A 17,296-nucleotide genomic window follows, 5' to 3' on the forward strand; every position below is an offset into this window, starting at 1 on the left:
TTCGACGGGCTGTTTCAACACGCCGGTCTAATTACTATTGGCTGGGGGTGGGGCCTGGGAGGCAGGCAGAGAAAACAATAACAATGTTAATGCTGGAGGCAATGCTAGTTTAGGCCTACACCCAATCCTTGATTCTTGCCTTCTCAATCATACAATAAAAGAAATGGAAGACTCAAGATATGTCCTCTCCTCCCTTCTTTTATTCCTAATTGGAGGATACCTAATGAAAGGGAGGAATCTGAACCAGAGCAGCTGCTCCAGTGAGCATCCATTCAAAAGAGAGATGAGAAGCTCCTGCTTGTTTGTGTTGTGACGGCGTGGAGGAGAAAGAAAACAGAGGCGAATGGCTCTCTTAAATAACAGCATTATTTATTGCATGTGTCTCTAAAGAATCAATACAATCTAAAGCAATGAACTGTTTAAATTATCATCTCTTAGAAGCGTCACAATATGCAAGACATGAAATATTTACAATGAAAGACACAGCAGGATAAGCCGGGGCCCATATTGTAACTTTTAGATGCTGAATAAAAACTTGAAATATTATCCAAATGCAAAAAACACTGCTCAAAAAACAAACAAAGTTTCCATTTCAAATTTGAAGAAAAAAATATGTACAAACAGCAAAAGTCAGATTTAAGGTTTTAACAAACATTATTAACAGTATTTATACATTTGGTACATCTTTGTAAACTAATTTTTAAAAGTGTAAATATTGCATATATGCCATTTGTGTTGTACCGTGGTAGTGAGAATTAATTATGTCAAGTATTAATGATTTCTCTTAAAATCTTTTTGTTTTCAGAATTACAGCATTAGAAAATGTCCTCATAGTGGCATCCATTTCACAAGATTATCCCATGACAGTTTAAAAAAAGAGAAAATCAAAGCCAAACCATACTATTTAGCATATAACTTAATTAGTGCTTTTGTTGTATCAGAAATTTCACTCAAAAACATACTATATACAGTACAAACAACATAAGTTATTTAACTTAACATCTCTCAAAGTCTTGCAGAGTTTGCTTGGATGTAATTCTCTGTAACATTGCCTTATTTACAGTATAGAAGAAAAGGTTAGGTACCAGTGAATTCAGATAAATAATAAGATACTTCCCCTGGTTTGTCTCTTTTCATTCGGCTTGTGTCTGTGGTACAGTCTCCATTCTCTACCTCTGCATGTTCCACTACTGTTGTCGCAGATGCTGTGGTGTTTTGTTTGGGTCGTGTGTTCCCGAGCCTGGAACACAGCGTGTACTACATTCAACTTGTCTTGTGTTACAATCTTGAAAGTTTGTAAGTGCAAGACCATGCAGTGGAGGCCGTGAATTGGAGCTTTTGAGCGGCTCGTTGGACCGACTGCGTCCGGCGTCCGCCACATTGCTCAGTGTTGTCTGGTGTGGTGTGACAAGACGCCCACAGCGAGGCATCAGGTGAGAAAATGTACAATACTGGGCTGTCCAGTTGCTCCGTACAAATAACTTCAAACATTCGTGTGCCCATCCCTTGTCTTGACAGGTCATATACTTCCTGCAGGCTGTGCAGGATATCACAAGTGAACAGTGAGTTGGTAAAGTCTATAAAGATGCTGAGACTTGGCCCTCGTCTACACGACTGCAGATATTTTTTTTTAACAGACATTTTTCCCTCCATTTAAAGACAAGAAGAAAGCAAATCTCCATCCGGACGACCGCCCAGACTTGAACGCAAAATGTTCAAATGCTCACACAAGCATGCCGGGCCAATAGGTGGCGATAAAGTCTACATTCACGATCCGTCTCGTAAGAGAAACCCTGTGAATGCCGGTGCGGTGATGCTAAATTTTGCTGCATTGCTGCCGTTTCTGGTGCATGCTCACTAAACAAAACAAAATGGGTGTGCGCCAGGTAAGCTGTGATGTCATCAAACGTTTAACATGCACACACCAATACACACAAACATGCACTTTGGAAGACGTTTGTAAAAAATGTTTGTTTTATTGACTTAACGTCATTGCGTGTTGGCGAGTGGCCCAAACGTAGAGGGAAAAAGTTTGTTTTGCAAAATATCCGTATTTGTGTGGACAGGGCATCGGGCTCAGACAGGCCACAGATCCGGTGCTCAGGACCAGGCGGACCTGGTTGGTGCAGCATCGTTCGGACACCTGCATACACATGTGATGCAATGCAGTGTCAAGAGTTCCACTGTAAGTAATCTTTTAGTGTGTATAAATCCTCCATCTCAGGCATATTGATAAATATATTACTATGGATTTTTTGTATACATTATGTTGTCATAGATGTGTGTGGGGAGAGAAGGAGCTCTCGGAGAGGCCCTCTCTCTCTCACTCTGCTCTGATGCACATTCAGTCTCTAAGAAGTAAATCTTTGATATACTGCGTGTTTTATAGGTCCAAACTAAAAAAAAAGGTCCATCATACAAGGGCTGATGGTTAGAGTAAGGCTTAGGATTGGTGATTTCTAAAAAACATTCACCTCCAAAAAATAAATATTTTATATATATTTCTACTGTGAGAATTGGTACCAACCTGGTTTTGGCTGAGGTAGGGTTTTTTAGTTATTTTAAGCAAATGTTAACTCTGATTTTAAATATGTTCATAAATGCCACCTCTTTTGCAGTACAATCTGTATAAAAATTGACACACTCATTTCATTTACAGCATACAGACATGATAGATAAATAGATAAATACATGTGCTCTGTATGCATGTAAGGTTCCTTGTGTGTGTGCCCACGTGCTCTCCAGGTTTGGTTCACAGGTTTTCAGGTGAGATTTTCTGGCGACGATTGGCTGAAGCCAAGGGAAGCCAGTTGAAAGTGTGAGAATGGTAAAAACAACAAATAACAAACATTTGACTGCAGAATCATCTTGCAGGCCTACGTACAGAGATAAATAGATAAATAGTTACCTATCTATGGTTAGAGTTAGTAGTCCATTTAAGCTCTTGTCATTTTCTCTTTAAAAGTAATCTAGTACTACAGCAGCGATGGCGCCTGAATGTTTTGGTGCCAAGAGAAGCGGAGGGAAGATTTGGGGCAAGGGTCAAGTGTCCATGTTTCCATGGTGATGGCAGTCCCTGTGAACCTTGAAGGCAGCGAAGAGGTCAAAGTTCATCTGCTGCAGCGCATGGTCCAACTGTCGCTGTGGTGACCTCGTCACCCGGCTGCAGCCAAATCCGACATTCACAGGACAGGGAGGGAGGCGGGGGGAGGGGGATCCATCGACCTTCATTCTGAAAGAAGGAGGAAAAAAACACGAGTGAGTTTCTTGTCATGTGACTACAGACACAAACCTGCATGTAATGGCATCATCCCAATCGATACTACCGTCAGAAACTGAATTTAAGTGTGTATATAGAATAGTATATATATATGTGTTTCATTACATAGGTCAAAGCATTAGAATGAAGGAAGAGGTCAGACGGATACCCCCACTCTGTTACCAAGTAAGGAAGCAGTGCTCTAGGGGCCTGCCGGTGTGTGTGTGTGCTAGATGTGTGTCTACGTGTGTGTATGTGTGTTCCTCAGCTGGTAGACACTGAAGTGGCAGGTGCTTTCACGATAGCGGAAAAAAACGAGTGGCATTTAGCACTGTGCAGCTGACACAGGGCAGCCACAAAGTCGAGCAGAAGAGACAGTAACAACACTCCCACACACCAACACAATAGTAGACCTGATTGCATATCCACTGGAGCAAATAAACAACGATTTACTCCCACACACTAAAGCTGTGTATTTTCACCTACTATAAACTCGAGAGCTTTTCTCCTATAGCGGAAATCTACCCTGACCCCCTTTGTACTTGTTTGTGAGGTTTCATCTGCATGCAGAGCTATCGAATGGGAGCGGAAGTCTTGTCTGACACACAAACACACTCACACACACTCAAACACACAGAGCCCTTCTCCCCGGCTGCATTTCTTCCCTCGCCCGCCGTCTCCTCTCCCTCTTCCCCAGCCGTGAACAAGAGCCGTTTTCACAAAGCTGGATGTGATCGTTATTCTCTAAAACAAACCTTTCTTTCAGTCCTCAGTGTTCCCCCCCTCCTCAGCTACTCCCACCGTAAACACACACGCATGTCTGTTCTCCCTCTCTCTCCCTCTCTAGCTCTCTCTCTCTCCCTCTGCACTATACATTCTCTCTTTAAATGAAAATCAGATGTTGAAGTCAAAGCTCTACGCTTTATCGACGCAGGCTTCATAGACGACCGAAACTTTAGAAAACGTCTCACATCACAGAGGCTGACGCATTTCTAAAGATGCTCAGGAATGCAAAAATACAGACCTAGTGACGTAAAGAGAGATCGTTTAGAATCTAAGACTTGAACAGCAGTCAGTAGAGCGCAAACCTCTGCCAAGGACCAACAGTTCCCTTAAAGCCAATGAAGCTTCACATGTGCACCCTTCCAACCAGTGCAAACATTTTCAAACTCACAGGCAAAGAGACGAGGGTGAAAACATAACCTCCATGGCAGAGTCAATAATTGATTTCACTCCTGAGGACACCTGGGGTTGGTGGGCTCTGTCCTCTCACAGCCATAGGTGTCAGGGACCGACACAAATGGAAACGCTGGTGTGGGAAATGCTGGAAAAACCACAGTAACGGAATCAACCTGACAGAGAAGAACGGGAATGCGGTGAGGTCATGGGACCGGCGGTCCGCAACAATCTGAATGTGTGTGCATGTGTGGGTTTTTTTTGTAAATTTTTCTGGAGGGGCCGGGCTAGTCTGCCGACACTCGGGTGGGAATGACTGAGATCTACCGGGAAGGAACGCTGAATCACGAACAGCTCAGATTAGCAACCAGGCGGAGACGCGAACGTTGACACTGTGAAACGTTACCATCGGCCTATGAACAATGGTGCACGCGGGCAATGTGACATGCAGGGACTCGCCCCAGACACACACATACACGCTGCTACTGAAACACATGCTGAGAGGAGAAAAGTATGGGTGGGCGGGCAAATTTCTTTTGGAGGGTGGGGGATTGGGGGGTGTTACTGAGAGACAGGGGGACAGAAGTCTGCTGGGGGGAATGAACCCAATGGCTCCTGCCCCTCCTCTTTTTGTGAGCACATATGCATTTCCCCCCTGACTGACACTCACACAATCACACACAATCACACACAATCACACACACACACAATCACACACACACACAATCACACACACACACACACACACACACACACACACACACACACACACACACACACACACACACACACACACACACACACACACACACACACACACACACACACACACACACACACACACACACACACACACACACAGACACACACACACACACACACACACACACACACACACACACACACACACACAGGCTCTGTTCATTATTTATTTAGTTCTCACATGCTAAATTTAGCCGTGCTCCATTCACGGCTAGGACACACACATGCATTAGCAGCCTCCTCTCTAGTGCCTCGGAGTCAGTGTAAACAAGTGCCCGTGTCTGTTGATTCATCGCCTGCTTGAGTAGTTTCACGCTGTGGCAGAGCTAAGTTAATAGGTTGTAGGTGAACTTGTCCAACTCTATTTGTATACAGCATCAGCAAAACTGGAAGGAGTAACTTTGTTTTTTGTTTTTACCATACAGACGCTGGAAAGGGAGCTTCATGCGAACAACAAAGCTGATTTTGAGAGCTGGTTTTCGTATGACAGATAGGCAGAGATGAGCAGACTCAAAAATGCTGTTTACATTCCTGCCCTGCTCGCTCCTCCCTGATCTACAGCAGCGCTCCACCAAACAAACAGACTGACTCCTCACCTCTGACCTCAAACATCCCTGTCTGGCCAACAAAACAACAACAACCTCTACCAGTAACACTGTTCTCCTGCTAACTCATTGTTACATATTCCAAAACATCTGTGTTTTTAAATCATGTCTTATTTCAAAAATCACTAGTCTAGTCACAAAATAAAAAAACAGTCATTTTCATTATTCATGAATCTTCCAAATATTTCATGTTGTATCATTTGGTCGATAAAATGACAAACACAAAGTTTCCCAGAGTCCAATTGCTTTATTCAAATGTGTTGTTTATTCCATCCAATATGCAACTATATTCAGTTATATAAGAGAGATAAATGAGCCTACTTTCATAGCTGACCATCTGGAACTATAGATGTTTTTTGTGATTTTTGTGAAATTACTTTAACAATTACCTCCTTGTGGGAAGGAGCTCCTGATTACGGTTCTAAAAGTAAATATATAAATATGTGCATAAAAAATTACATAACTGTAACTCTAAAAACCCTGGATGGAGAATCAATGATAAAGCCCCATGCAAAGACTTCCGGAGAGTTTAAGATGAGCTGCTCCATTTATGAATAAATCCACCTGTCACCACTACACTAGGCAGAACTTACTCGGCGTAAGTGTGTGAGTACTGTGTGACATGCGCACTCATGTCACACACAAAGACGCTCTATCTCTTCCTCTACCTCTGGAACAACAAGCTACTCAACAATGTCTAATCCTGAAGTGAATGTAATCCTTCTTACCTCCAAGCTAAATTGAGGATACGCTAGGTTAACTTTGTTTTTATGTGGCGCTGGAACATCCCGCCCTACTTTGCACAAAGAGTTATGAATCAAGCGGCCAGGAGTGATGCATGTGCACGTCTGCAGGGGAGGCGTGCACGGGACAGGTTAGGACAGAGAATAAAGGTTCCTACACAGTACCTTATTCAAGCAGCCATGTGGTGCGATTGTTTATAGAGTTAAATCCTCCTGAAACTGGTTCTTTCAATATTGTTATTAACTATTAAACTTCTGTTTCTACAGTGCGCAATCTCACTATGAGCAGTGCTGTATAAGAACAATACAGATGGCTATACAAATTTCAGTCTTTCCCACTAGCTCATGATCTCAACATAACAGGACATTTCTAGGTTAACAATCAGCATCATTGTTCACGATTGATTTTTCATTATCTGTGATTTACTTTTATTGAATGTTATATCCCAGATAACTAAAGGAAGGCCCTAAGGAATCAATTTTAAATAATAAAAACACAACAACAAACAGCAGAAAAACTACAGACAGGAACCTAGTCAATTTTTTTCAAATAGGACTCAATATCAATAGTTCACATCAGATGGCTGTTATCTTGCTTGGCGGTGTGAGATAAACCAAGCCGCAAGAGGAGTGAGTCTTGTTAGTAGCTCTGATCAGATATGATTAGCTAATTGTTTAATGCACTGTTAGACAATCCTCTATGGCCTCTGGTGTCAAAAGGCAATCAGAACCGGTCTGCTGAGGTCAGATAATAACAGGAAAAATGCGCCTGTGTTTGTGTGCATAGAGGGGTGTGTGTTTGTGTGTGTGTGTTTGTGTCTATTGGGAGGTGGGGGCTGAATCACATGATTTCTGAAAAAAAGAAACCAATGCCTGGAGAGAGGAGGCGGAGAAACTAGGGGGGTTGGTGCAAGGCTCCTTGAAACTGCTTGGCCACACCCCCACCTTCTCCTGGTTGTTGTTGTGGCAGATGGTGGCCAGTCATTAGCGTATTGTCACTCTCCTCTGTATGGCCAGTGAGCACTGCTTGGCAGGGCAGGTGCAAAACCCCTGACCCCACTACCCCGCCACCATCTGCTGATGGTTGTGTACTCACACAGGAGAAGACGAGACAGGAGACGAAGACTCGCAGACTAAATGGAAATAATGTGTGTGTCTGTGTTACTGTGTGTGTGTTACGGTCTGAGTGGTGCTTGGGGGGGGTGCGGTCTGAGCCCAAAAATGGAGAGTGTGAGTCAGTTTTCCCTCAATTGCCCCCTCCCGTGCAGGATCATTTTACGCCAGAGCCAAACATAAGATAAGTGAGGACAGAAGTGGAAAAAGAAGATGAAATGAGGATGATAAAGAAGCTTTTGTGGACGAGGGAAATAAGCGTCAACGCAAATGTACTCTAAAAGGAGAGGTTCAAACACAGGCGTGTAAAAAGTTGTAAAAAAAAAAATCACACACACACACTAAAACGCCTGCCTTACTCTTTACCATAACTGAGACGGGGGTGTGAGGCTTCCGGGAAATGTCTCTCTCTCTCCCCGAAGAGCCTCTCAAACACACACAGTGCGGGTTCAAAGGTCAAGAAACTGACATTGGCGGCAGGGCCAGAAAGCGTGCACTGAAAGCTAAACAACCCCCAACTCCTCTGGTCCTGTTGCCTCCCCTCTCCCCTCTCCCCTCTCCCCTGCTCGTAATGTCAGGGCCGAAACCCAAACAACAACGGTAGTGCGACCTACAAACTAACGGTATGGAGCATTCCTCACTGTGACAGAAACCTCTGTAAAGAGACGGGTAGGACCTGCTTACATATTTGCATGTATGTCGAGTTGTGGAGCCCCCCCTCCACTCGTACTGCAGGGCCAAACGAGGACAAGTGATTTGTTTTCCTAATCTACCTGTTTCAGATTGATACACTGCAGGGGATATGAACTATGGCTCCCTCAGCGATAACAAGAGAATGCAGTTAAGCCTGTCATCTTGTAGTAAACGGGTGTGCATGTTTTGTATTTTGATGTTAGTATCAATAACTTGCAGCCCTGGACACACGTCTAATCGGAGTGGAGTGGTTCACTATAATTAATATATATATATATATATATATATAAACAAAGACATTTGTTTGGAAAAGGTTGCATAACCAATATAAAGCAGCACAGATCAACACTTACCGGAACAATACTGATCTCTACGTCTTTGTATTTTCTTTCTTACTCCCTCTTTCCTCCCCCTCACTCACTCTGTCCCTCCCTCCCTCCCTTCAGCCAAAAGCCAGATTGTCTATTTGGTTGGACATGAAAAACAAAACAAGTCTTTCCACCCCTCCATCCATCACCATTGTTCTTTCAGATCCCTCTTTGCTCCTCCTCCGCTTCCACAGCCCTGGACCAATGTCTCCACTGAGGGTCAAAATTCAATATCTGGTGTCCTGAGACCAGGATGAAATAAAGTGATGACTTCCCAATACATGGGAGGCTCTAAGCAGATGTTAGGGTTCACAAGTATATGTGTGTCTGTGTGTGTGTGTGTGTGTGTGTGTGTGCCTAGTTTAGGGCCTGCAATAAGTTACTTCAGTCCCTAGGGGTCTCTCAACCAGGACAACAACAAAAGACATATTTTGATGATGTCATGAAGCAGTGGGGGATTATGGGAGATGCTGATGAAAATCTACCTGATGCAACTAAGGCCCGGATAATTTTTCATGGATGAGTTACGCAGCCAACAGCAATAAATAATTGTGATGCATTAGGAGTGACCAAAACCATCAGTGGAATGTAAAAACAACCGGCTGTCTATCTATCTAGCTGTTGTTTTTTCTTCATCATATCTCGTTTGTCCTGGAAGTTAAACCAGAGATGGGCAAAGCCAGGGGTTAATATTGTAAGTACACAAGTCACTCAAAATATAAAACAGGTCTGGTAGTATTTAGACATTTTAAAGAAGAATTGTGACATATTACCAATATTCAAATCTGCTGCTCTGTAAAACTGTTTCATTTGCATGTTTATGAAGTTGCTCAAAGTGGGAAAAAAAAGAATATCCTCCCATCCCCCCTCTGACTCCATCCCACCAGGTTCGAAAAACAAGTGAGCATTCACCTCTCCCAGCAACCTTTGCACACTGCCCGCATTCCAGTCCTGAAACCCAGTACCTGACAACTGATAAACAACTGACTCACTTGTTTTTCTGGGGAACCTGATGACTTCCACCAAGCCTCACACTGGCTGTGCTCGCAGCATGAGAGCCAACAGAGACAGAGACAAAGCGAGACAACTCGGTTGTGAAACCACAAACGGCAATTAAACTCTTGTATTTCACCATCAGGAACACAGACTCCTGACTCACGATTATCTTGACACAGTGTGTTTTCTTTTCAAACAACAGCAACTTCTGACATGCCCCAGTCAGGTCATCTATCTTGGTAAATAATCCCTTCCTCTTAGATGTGCATGAAAAGCCACTGATGCTACAGAAAATAAATGAGGTGAAATGTAATATTTTGAAGGCAACCGTTCTTTCCCACAAAGACAGCTAGTCATAAGGAGCTCACAACCACAACACTGACTCACTCAGATTAGATGTTTTTTGAAATATTGACGTGGCATTTTTGAAAGCCCTCTTCGAGGGAGACAGACCATTCACACATAGATAACTGAAGCATCAAGCCAAACAGAATAAGATATGACAAAAAGTCATAGCCAAAGTTTTTTATTTCATTATTTTTAGTTGGACGACAACATCCAATTTAAATAAGTCTATTCTGAATTGAAATAGTAAATTTATTTCAATTCAATTAAACTTTCTAATTCTAAGCCCTTATTTATTTATAGGAACCGGTGCTGCCTCCTTTACATCTCAGTGCACTTCCACACAGATCAAGAACCAGGCAAAAAGTCCTCAGCATTGAAGAGCTTCAATATTTGTCCATGTGTCATGGGTGTGACGAGTAAATGACTAATGCTATCTAAACATCACAGCCTACACCCAAAAGCAACTTCACTCCCCACGCTCCTGTAGCCTGTGTTTACAGACTGAAAACAGCTTTCATAATGCACAACTTTTATCAGTATGTAATCACTGTTACTGAAAACTGAAAGGACAACAATCGATTACAGAAAACGTAAGGTTATCATTTGTCAGGGGTGTTTTTCCTACATTTAAAAGCAGAGACAAAAAACTAAAAGAAACAGTGTGATAGCAGTCAGTTGATAAAATCCACTCGGTTTTAAACCCTCTAAGTAAGCTAAAGGGCTAAAAATGTAAGCCCTTTGTTTTAGGATATAGTCGCTTATTTAACATACTCTTAACTTTAGAATGAAAGGCCTCTAATAGCCTATCAGTGAAGAGTAAACTGTGCCCATGAGGTGGATCTCTTGTGTACTCAAGCCCTGACATCACTGCCTTCATGAATGAAAACCCAGTGAATGGGTGAGTGTGACATGTTTGAAAAACACTCACCTTTCACAGCAGTAGCAGTCTCCTTGAATCCCATGCTTGCGTAGGGGCTGGTGTTGAAGCAGGTCATGCCTCCCTTGCAGCCACAGGCGGTCTTGAAGCTCAGGAGTCCATCACAGCCCCCTAACCGGCATCCTCCAAAATTTCCCTCCATCAAGTTTAAGGCAATGTAGTTAAGTCCATTTTGATAACCAGCTGACATCTCTCTGCACATGGGGCTGTTGTTGCCACAGTCCTCATCAGGTGCCTCAGAGCTTTGAACAGTCCGAGATACATTCTCCACAGAGGCTGAGCTGTGACGTTTGGTGTCGTGCGCAAAGGATGGGCACACAGGTGTGACAGTGGTGGTGGAGGAAAAGGTCTCTGAACTGTGTCGCCGGCGACCCTGAGGGTCAGCCCTGATCACTTTGGCCCCCCTGTGTGGATCCACAAGTGGGACAGATAATGAAGGACCTCCTATGAGAAATGAGTCCTCTGGGACATGGGGCACCCCGTCCACAATGCTGCTCCCAAGGTTAAGTCTCTGGACACAGGAAGTAGGGCTGGTGGGGAGGGGAGCAGCATCAGTGCTGCAAAGAGCAGGGAGAGGGGCAGGAGGACTGAATGTCATCTCAGTGTAGTCATCCTTGACTGATGGAGGCTGACACACCAGACTCACCTGCTGTTGGAGAGGATATTCCTCTACCATCCCCCTCTCCTCTGCCTGTCCCCCTATGCCTTTTTCCTTTTCTTCCTCCTCACCCCCCTGCATGCCCTGCTGTTTGTTCACCAGAGGACAAGTCAAGGCTTCAGGCGTGTGGTTTAGGCATCCTGGTGGGGGGGAACCCGTAACTTTGTGTGAGCCAAGGTGACCTGGGGAAGTGACCTCAACATTGGTATAGTCTGATAGTGGTAAGGCTTCCCTCTTTCCTGACATTAAACCCACTGAGGACTCGGAGCTCTCTGACACAGTGGATGCCTGAGGGTTATGGGTTGCACTATTAAAGTCTATGTTGATGTATTCTCCAGGGCTGCGAGGCTCTGAGGGAAGGGGGTGTTCACTCATACATGGTAATGTTCTGAGGGATTCCAGAGCCAGGCGGGTAGGTCGACACGCCCTGCTCCGGTGTTGCATGCCTCCATCTACACGAGCCAGTCTGAGAGGGGAGACAACAGAGGACACCGTGCCTGGTGTCCCTGGACAGCTGTTGGCCACACGGTCTCCTGGTGAGATAGGACAATAGTTGGACTCCTCTTCTATCCGCTGTCTCTGTAAGCTCATCACCACATACTGGTCTGTGTCTGTGGACCCATTGCGCTGCAACGGAGCTTTAAGTGAGCGTGGTAGAGAGCTGTAAAAATAAGGCTGTCTGTGAAGTTGTTGGGGGTTGGGATCTCCTCCTGATGGACTAAGGATGTAGTCCGGGGTTGTAAAAGACACAAGAGGGTCAACAGGAGACATATTCAAGTACTCTCCATTTGTGAGCTTTCCGTCAGAACTCTCCATTGACATCTTGGTTCCGCACCACATGCGCATATAACCACTGTCCTCCAGAGAAACACTCCCGGGGGAGTCTGTGTGCGGGGCCAGCCCTGCTGAGGAGGAGTGTGAACGGGGGTTGATGATCTGCTTTGGAGCAGAAACACACATGGGGCTCATTGGCATGTAGGGATCATTCTTGGACCTTGGTGTCTGGGGTGCCACACCTGGAGTCATTGGCATATACCCACTGTCAGCTTCAACACCGTTCGATCCGATCTGGACATCCCTGTAATCCTCGGGAAAGGTCCCTTTAGGGGAGGCAGTGTGACACCTGCGGGAAGACTGGTTACCGCTGGTGTATGTGGCCCTCATGAGAGTATACTCATCCAGGGAGGTTGAAGATACCTGTGGAGGGGCCCTCTGTCGGCGGGGGGTGGTGAGGGAGTATGTGCGCTTCCTATAAGCCTTGTCCTGCTCTGGTAACCGACGGTAACCATTCAGATGTTGCCGCTCCATCACCATGTAGCCACCAAGCTCACTGCCATCCCGGGAGGGGGGGGTCTCTGCTCTGAGAGACTCGGGAGTGTTGCTACGAAGGGTGAGCGACAGCTTAAGGTCCCGTACATCTGCAGGGCTGGAGCCATACTCCTCACATGATATGAAACCAGCATCACTGGGTGAGCCAGAGAAGGAGGCACTGCAACTGGAGGGGCGAGGAGCACTGGTGTCTTGGCAGGAGGACAGGCTCACTAGGCTAGGGGCACCCATAGGGGGGGAATGGGACAGGGGCATAGACATGGACTTACTGTGCTGCAGGGAAGAAGATTCAAATGTCCTACACGGGTGGGTTGTAATGGTGTGGGATCTGCTCAGGAGGGTCCTGTGGATCCCCGGGCTAAGCGGACTCCCGGTTACTGACATGGGGCGTGTCATGGTGCCGTCTCCCTCGCTGGCCGTGCGTATTCGACAGGAGGAAAACTTGCTCATGGGGGAGGTGGCGGCCATGCTGTCAGTGCGCGACCGCCGGGTGAGCCCGGTCTGACTGGGGGGGAGATTGTTCAGGTGCCTCCTTGTGGGCACGGAGATCGGGTTCGTACCGGACGACTGGCTCTTGCTGCGCGGGCGGAACTCCGACAGCTCCTTCATGGCTTTCATCGCCTCTAGGATGGTTTCGTGGATGTTTTGCGCCACCACGGAGTCGTCAGCCTGCATCCACAGCTCCCCGGGACCCGTGGCTGCCGAGCGTCCCACCTCGATGAAGAAGAAGCTGTCCGAGTGGCCGCACCGCCGGATGTTCATCAGCTGCAAGACGACGGAGGCGACCTCCGAGTTCAGCTTGACGAAGCCGATGGTCCGGCTGGAGAGACACAGCCTGTACACCCCGGTCAGATTCCTGCTCTGCCCCAGGCCCTTGGATTTCAGAACCACTTGCCATACCTCGCTGTAGGCGGCGGCGACCGGCGTGATCACACCGTAGCTCTCCTCGTCGAAGCCAACCAGCGAGGACGCCGAGTTGGACGTGGAGCCGTCGTTGACTTTCCCCTCGGCCATTAAATCCGCGAGCAGCCGGTACCAGCTCTCCTGCTCCGGCTCGCTCTCCGCCGCCACCGCGAAATACTCGTCCTTGGTGTAAAGAGCGATGAGGAATTTGTGTTTGGCGTCGGCTCTCTTGTTGACGTTGAGGCAGCAGTCGAGGGGGATCACTCTCTTCGCCGCCGATTTGTTTCTCCATTTCTTCTCGCTCTCGTAGTACTCCAGCCGCGCCGGGCAGCCGTCGCTCGGCTCCCTCAGCACGAAGAAGCGCTTGTGTCCGTGCTTCTGCTTCTTCAGGTACCCGCTCTTCTTCACGTCGCTGCTCGCCCCGCCGGCCACCGACGGCTGCTCTCCGGTGTGAAGCGGACTCGCCATCTCTCGTCCTCGGCGCTCAGACACAAAAGCCGCCGCTGCTCGTTCCTCGGGGTGCCGGGGAAACGCTCGAGCCGGTTGTTTTTGTTTTTAATCCTGCGGAGTTTCCAGAGCCGCTCGCGCGTCCGTTCGTCCCGTGGCACAGCTGAGCGATAAATAACACATGTCTCCCGGTGTCCGGACTGAGGAGGAGGAGGAACAGGAGGAGGAGGAGGGCGAACAACATGTGACGGTCTACACATCCAGCTCTGCTCGGAAAAAACAGAAGGGGCACGGAGGAGGAGAAAAAAAACTACACACACACACACGGAAAGTGGGTGGTGCGCAGTCAGCTCATTGGGCCTATTGGTGGAAACGGCATGAATGCTGGAGTGAGATGGCTCAGGTTCAAAGGAGCGAGAGAGGGAGAGAGAGAGAGGGCCCTCCTACTATCACTCTGCCCTCTTCCGACTCTTTTGCGCGTAGCCTGTCAGCACTGAAGCTTTATTTATAGCAGCTCCGCTCCTGTGAATGATCCAGCACTTACTTGGCTATTGCGATGATATTTTTTCTACTTGTGTATGAAAAAAAATTATGTTCTTGACCCATAAGGACGTCATCTGCGTCATTGTCCCACTGTCCAATACCATGTGCAATTACCTCTGACAATGGGTTACAACCTGTTTACTTTGGTTTCACCCATATCACTTTTGCTTTTCATATTTGTCAAATTTAGCCCTATGGGATTTTGTTTATTTGTGTAGGCCCTAAATTTCCCCCTGGATCAATAAAGTATCCATCTATCTGACAATCCGTCTGTCTGCCTATTCCTCTATCCATCTACCAATCCATATATACGGTATATATGGACTAAAACGCCGAACCAGTGCCTAATAGAAAGAGAACTAGAAATTAACACGAAAAAGGTTGGCTCCATTTATTTGTTTTGTATTTGTTTGGACCTAAAGAAAACTTCCCTGACCTGTAAAGACTATATCTGTGTCATTCAGACTCAATGTGAAACTTCTTCTATTTCCACTTGTAGGATAGGTTTTGAATTCTCACAATTTTGATTTATTATTTTAAATTGTGTTATTTGTCACTATTTGTATTTTCCTTCTTATAATTACTATTTTTGCTGAGTTTGCTCGTTCAAACACTTTTCGTCGTTGTACCTGTGGAAACCTAAATAATACAAAACTAAACTTGAACTTACTTGAAACAACACATGGCGACCTCCAGCATATTGAATAAACATATTGACAAAAGTCTTGTTCTGTGTTATCGTGTCTATTCTCACTGCCCTTATCGCTCCGTGTTGTTTTGCGCCGCCCCCTGTTATTTCAACGTGACTGCAGAGGGAGTCATTCCAGTCTCTCGCTGGTAAACAAGCACCAGTACACACAGCTTCACTGGAATCTAATATTCACCCAACCGGTTGTACGCGTTCACCAACGGGATTCTCTCGCCCGTGTGTCTCCCTCCATATGTCCCTGTGTGTTCGCGATAAACAAGCAGACACAGACTCACACACCGGGCAGGTTTATTATTGCATAACGCGCTGCTGCTTTATTCATGTTCGCCCGGAGTCCGGTTCTGGCCGCTCCGTCTCCATATCTGTCCTCCATTCACAAATACTGTGTGCGCCGTGCGAGGGATTTAATTAAACGGAGGATATCGAATCCCTGTGTCCCAAGTGTTTAAGGTTACAGCAGGTCAAAGCGTAATCGTCCCAAAAAACCGCCCTCCCTCTGAGAGTGGAAACAGAGGAGTGACCCATATATGGTAATATTATAAAAATAAATATCAGTGATCCTGATGACGCAAAAAAAAATTCTCGTGATCTTGATGCGTCAATGCTGGTGATGTGCGTAATGATGAAATGCTGCAGCCAGCTGGGTACCGCGCGGTGAGGTGGTGGTGATGCGAGCGCACAGCCAATAGTGTGTCTGTGACCTGAGGGGACGAGATCCATGCACCTCATCCTGCCCAACAGAGGCACTGACGAAAACAGCCTGAACAGAGTAGATCAAGAAGAACAGAAACATTAAAAGACAATACAACATAATTTATCCACAAGGCATGGTTCCCGGGCAATTAAAAGAAAAAACAAATCCCATGATGAGAAGATGGTGAAGACCCCCCCCCCCCCCCCACACACACACACACACACACACACACACTCACCAACCCAGTCTCATGCACCTTCAACAGCTCCCTCCTTGTATCCCCATTTCATTTCACATCCCACAGTGCTGGCTCAGCACAACACCATCTTGTCTCTCGGCTGCAAGGTCAATCACCATGCCCCTGTGCAGGTCAATTATGCCACCTGAAGCAATGATTTGATGGCTGCCGCCATTGGAAAAAGAAGTCAAGCAGCAGCCCCTTTGCGATCCATACCTCAAGCAACATTTAAATGAAGCGATTGGCTCCAAGGGTATAGGGATGCATATTTCCATGTCTGGTGCTGTGTCCTTTGTCATTATTTGAGCTGCTGTCCGTTTACCTTCGCCATGCCTAAAGTGCTATGAATGCATACTGGTATAAATAGATGTAGTGAAGTTGGCTGCCTAAAGCCCCTTGGCTCAGATATCTCCCTCTAGGATAGGAAGGGTTCCCTCAGTTTATATTAGGTTTCCTACATGACGAACGCAGGCTGAGACCTGACCTTTAATAATCTGATACAACAGCAACTGCGGACTTGCTGTACTGTGGGTGCACTGCTTTAAATAAGTAGGCCAAGACTTGGTCTACAGTTTTGCTCAAACCTCTGATAAACTATGAGTGTCCCTTTCGGAAAATGTCCATGACAAACCGCTTTTTATAATGCCATGACCTGACACTGGCAAGATAACCGGAAAACTGAGTGGGGGTAGTGTGGAGTGAAGAGCAAGGGCAGAGGGAGTGACGGTTTCTTTTTGCATAACCCATGAAGCATAAGAAATGCAAATCAGCTGTC

At 46.1% G+C, this 17,296-nt stretch overlaps 1 protein-coding gene and 1 long non-coding RNA gene across 3 annotated transcripts; one reads left to right on the forward strand and one right to left on the reverse strand.

Annotated features, from left to right (window-relative positions):
• Positions 1-348: 348 nt before the first annotated feature.
• On the reverse strand, positions 349-14,569 carry irs2b (insulin receptor substrate 2b). Its single transcript, XM_062402395.1, has 2 exons — positions 10,992-14,569; positions 349-3,232 (listed from the first exon to the last, which is right to left on the reverse strand). Exons 1-2 carry the CDS (start codon positions 14,356-14,358, stop codon positions 3,228-3,230), a joined length of 3,372 nt encoding a protein of 1,123 aa, XP_062258379.1. The 5' UTR covers positions 14,359-14,569; the 3' UTR covers positions 349-3,227.
• Positions 1,660-6,031, forward strand: LOC133967148 (uncharacterized). Of its 2 annotated transcripts, none has more exons than XR_009924016.1 (3): positions 1,660-1,781; positions 2,067-2,185; positions 5,623-6,031. It is a non-coding gene; the product is annotated as an uncharacterized LOC133967148 (long non-coding RNA). The 2 variants fall into 2 exon arrangements; XR_009924015.1 differs by having other exon boundaries at positions 1,690-1,886.
• Positions 14,570-17,296: the final 2,727 nt, after the last annotated feature.

This window comes from Platichthys flesus, chromosome 13, assembly GCF_949316205.1.
Source record: "Platichthys flesus chromosome 13, fPlaFle2.1, whole genome shotgun sequence".
In the NCBI taxonomy this organism is placed as follows: domain Eukaryota; kingdom Metazoa; phylum Chordata; class Actinopteri; order Pleuronectiformes; family Pleuronectidae; genus Platichthys; species Platichthys flesus.

Bases quoted from the DNA above. Each gene is read 5' to 3' on its own strand.
- irs2b (XM_062402395.1), bottom strand. From the start codon at position 14,358: ATGGCGAGTCCGCTTCACACCGGAGAGCAGCCGTCGGTGGCCGGCGGG.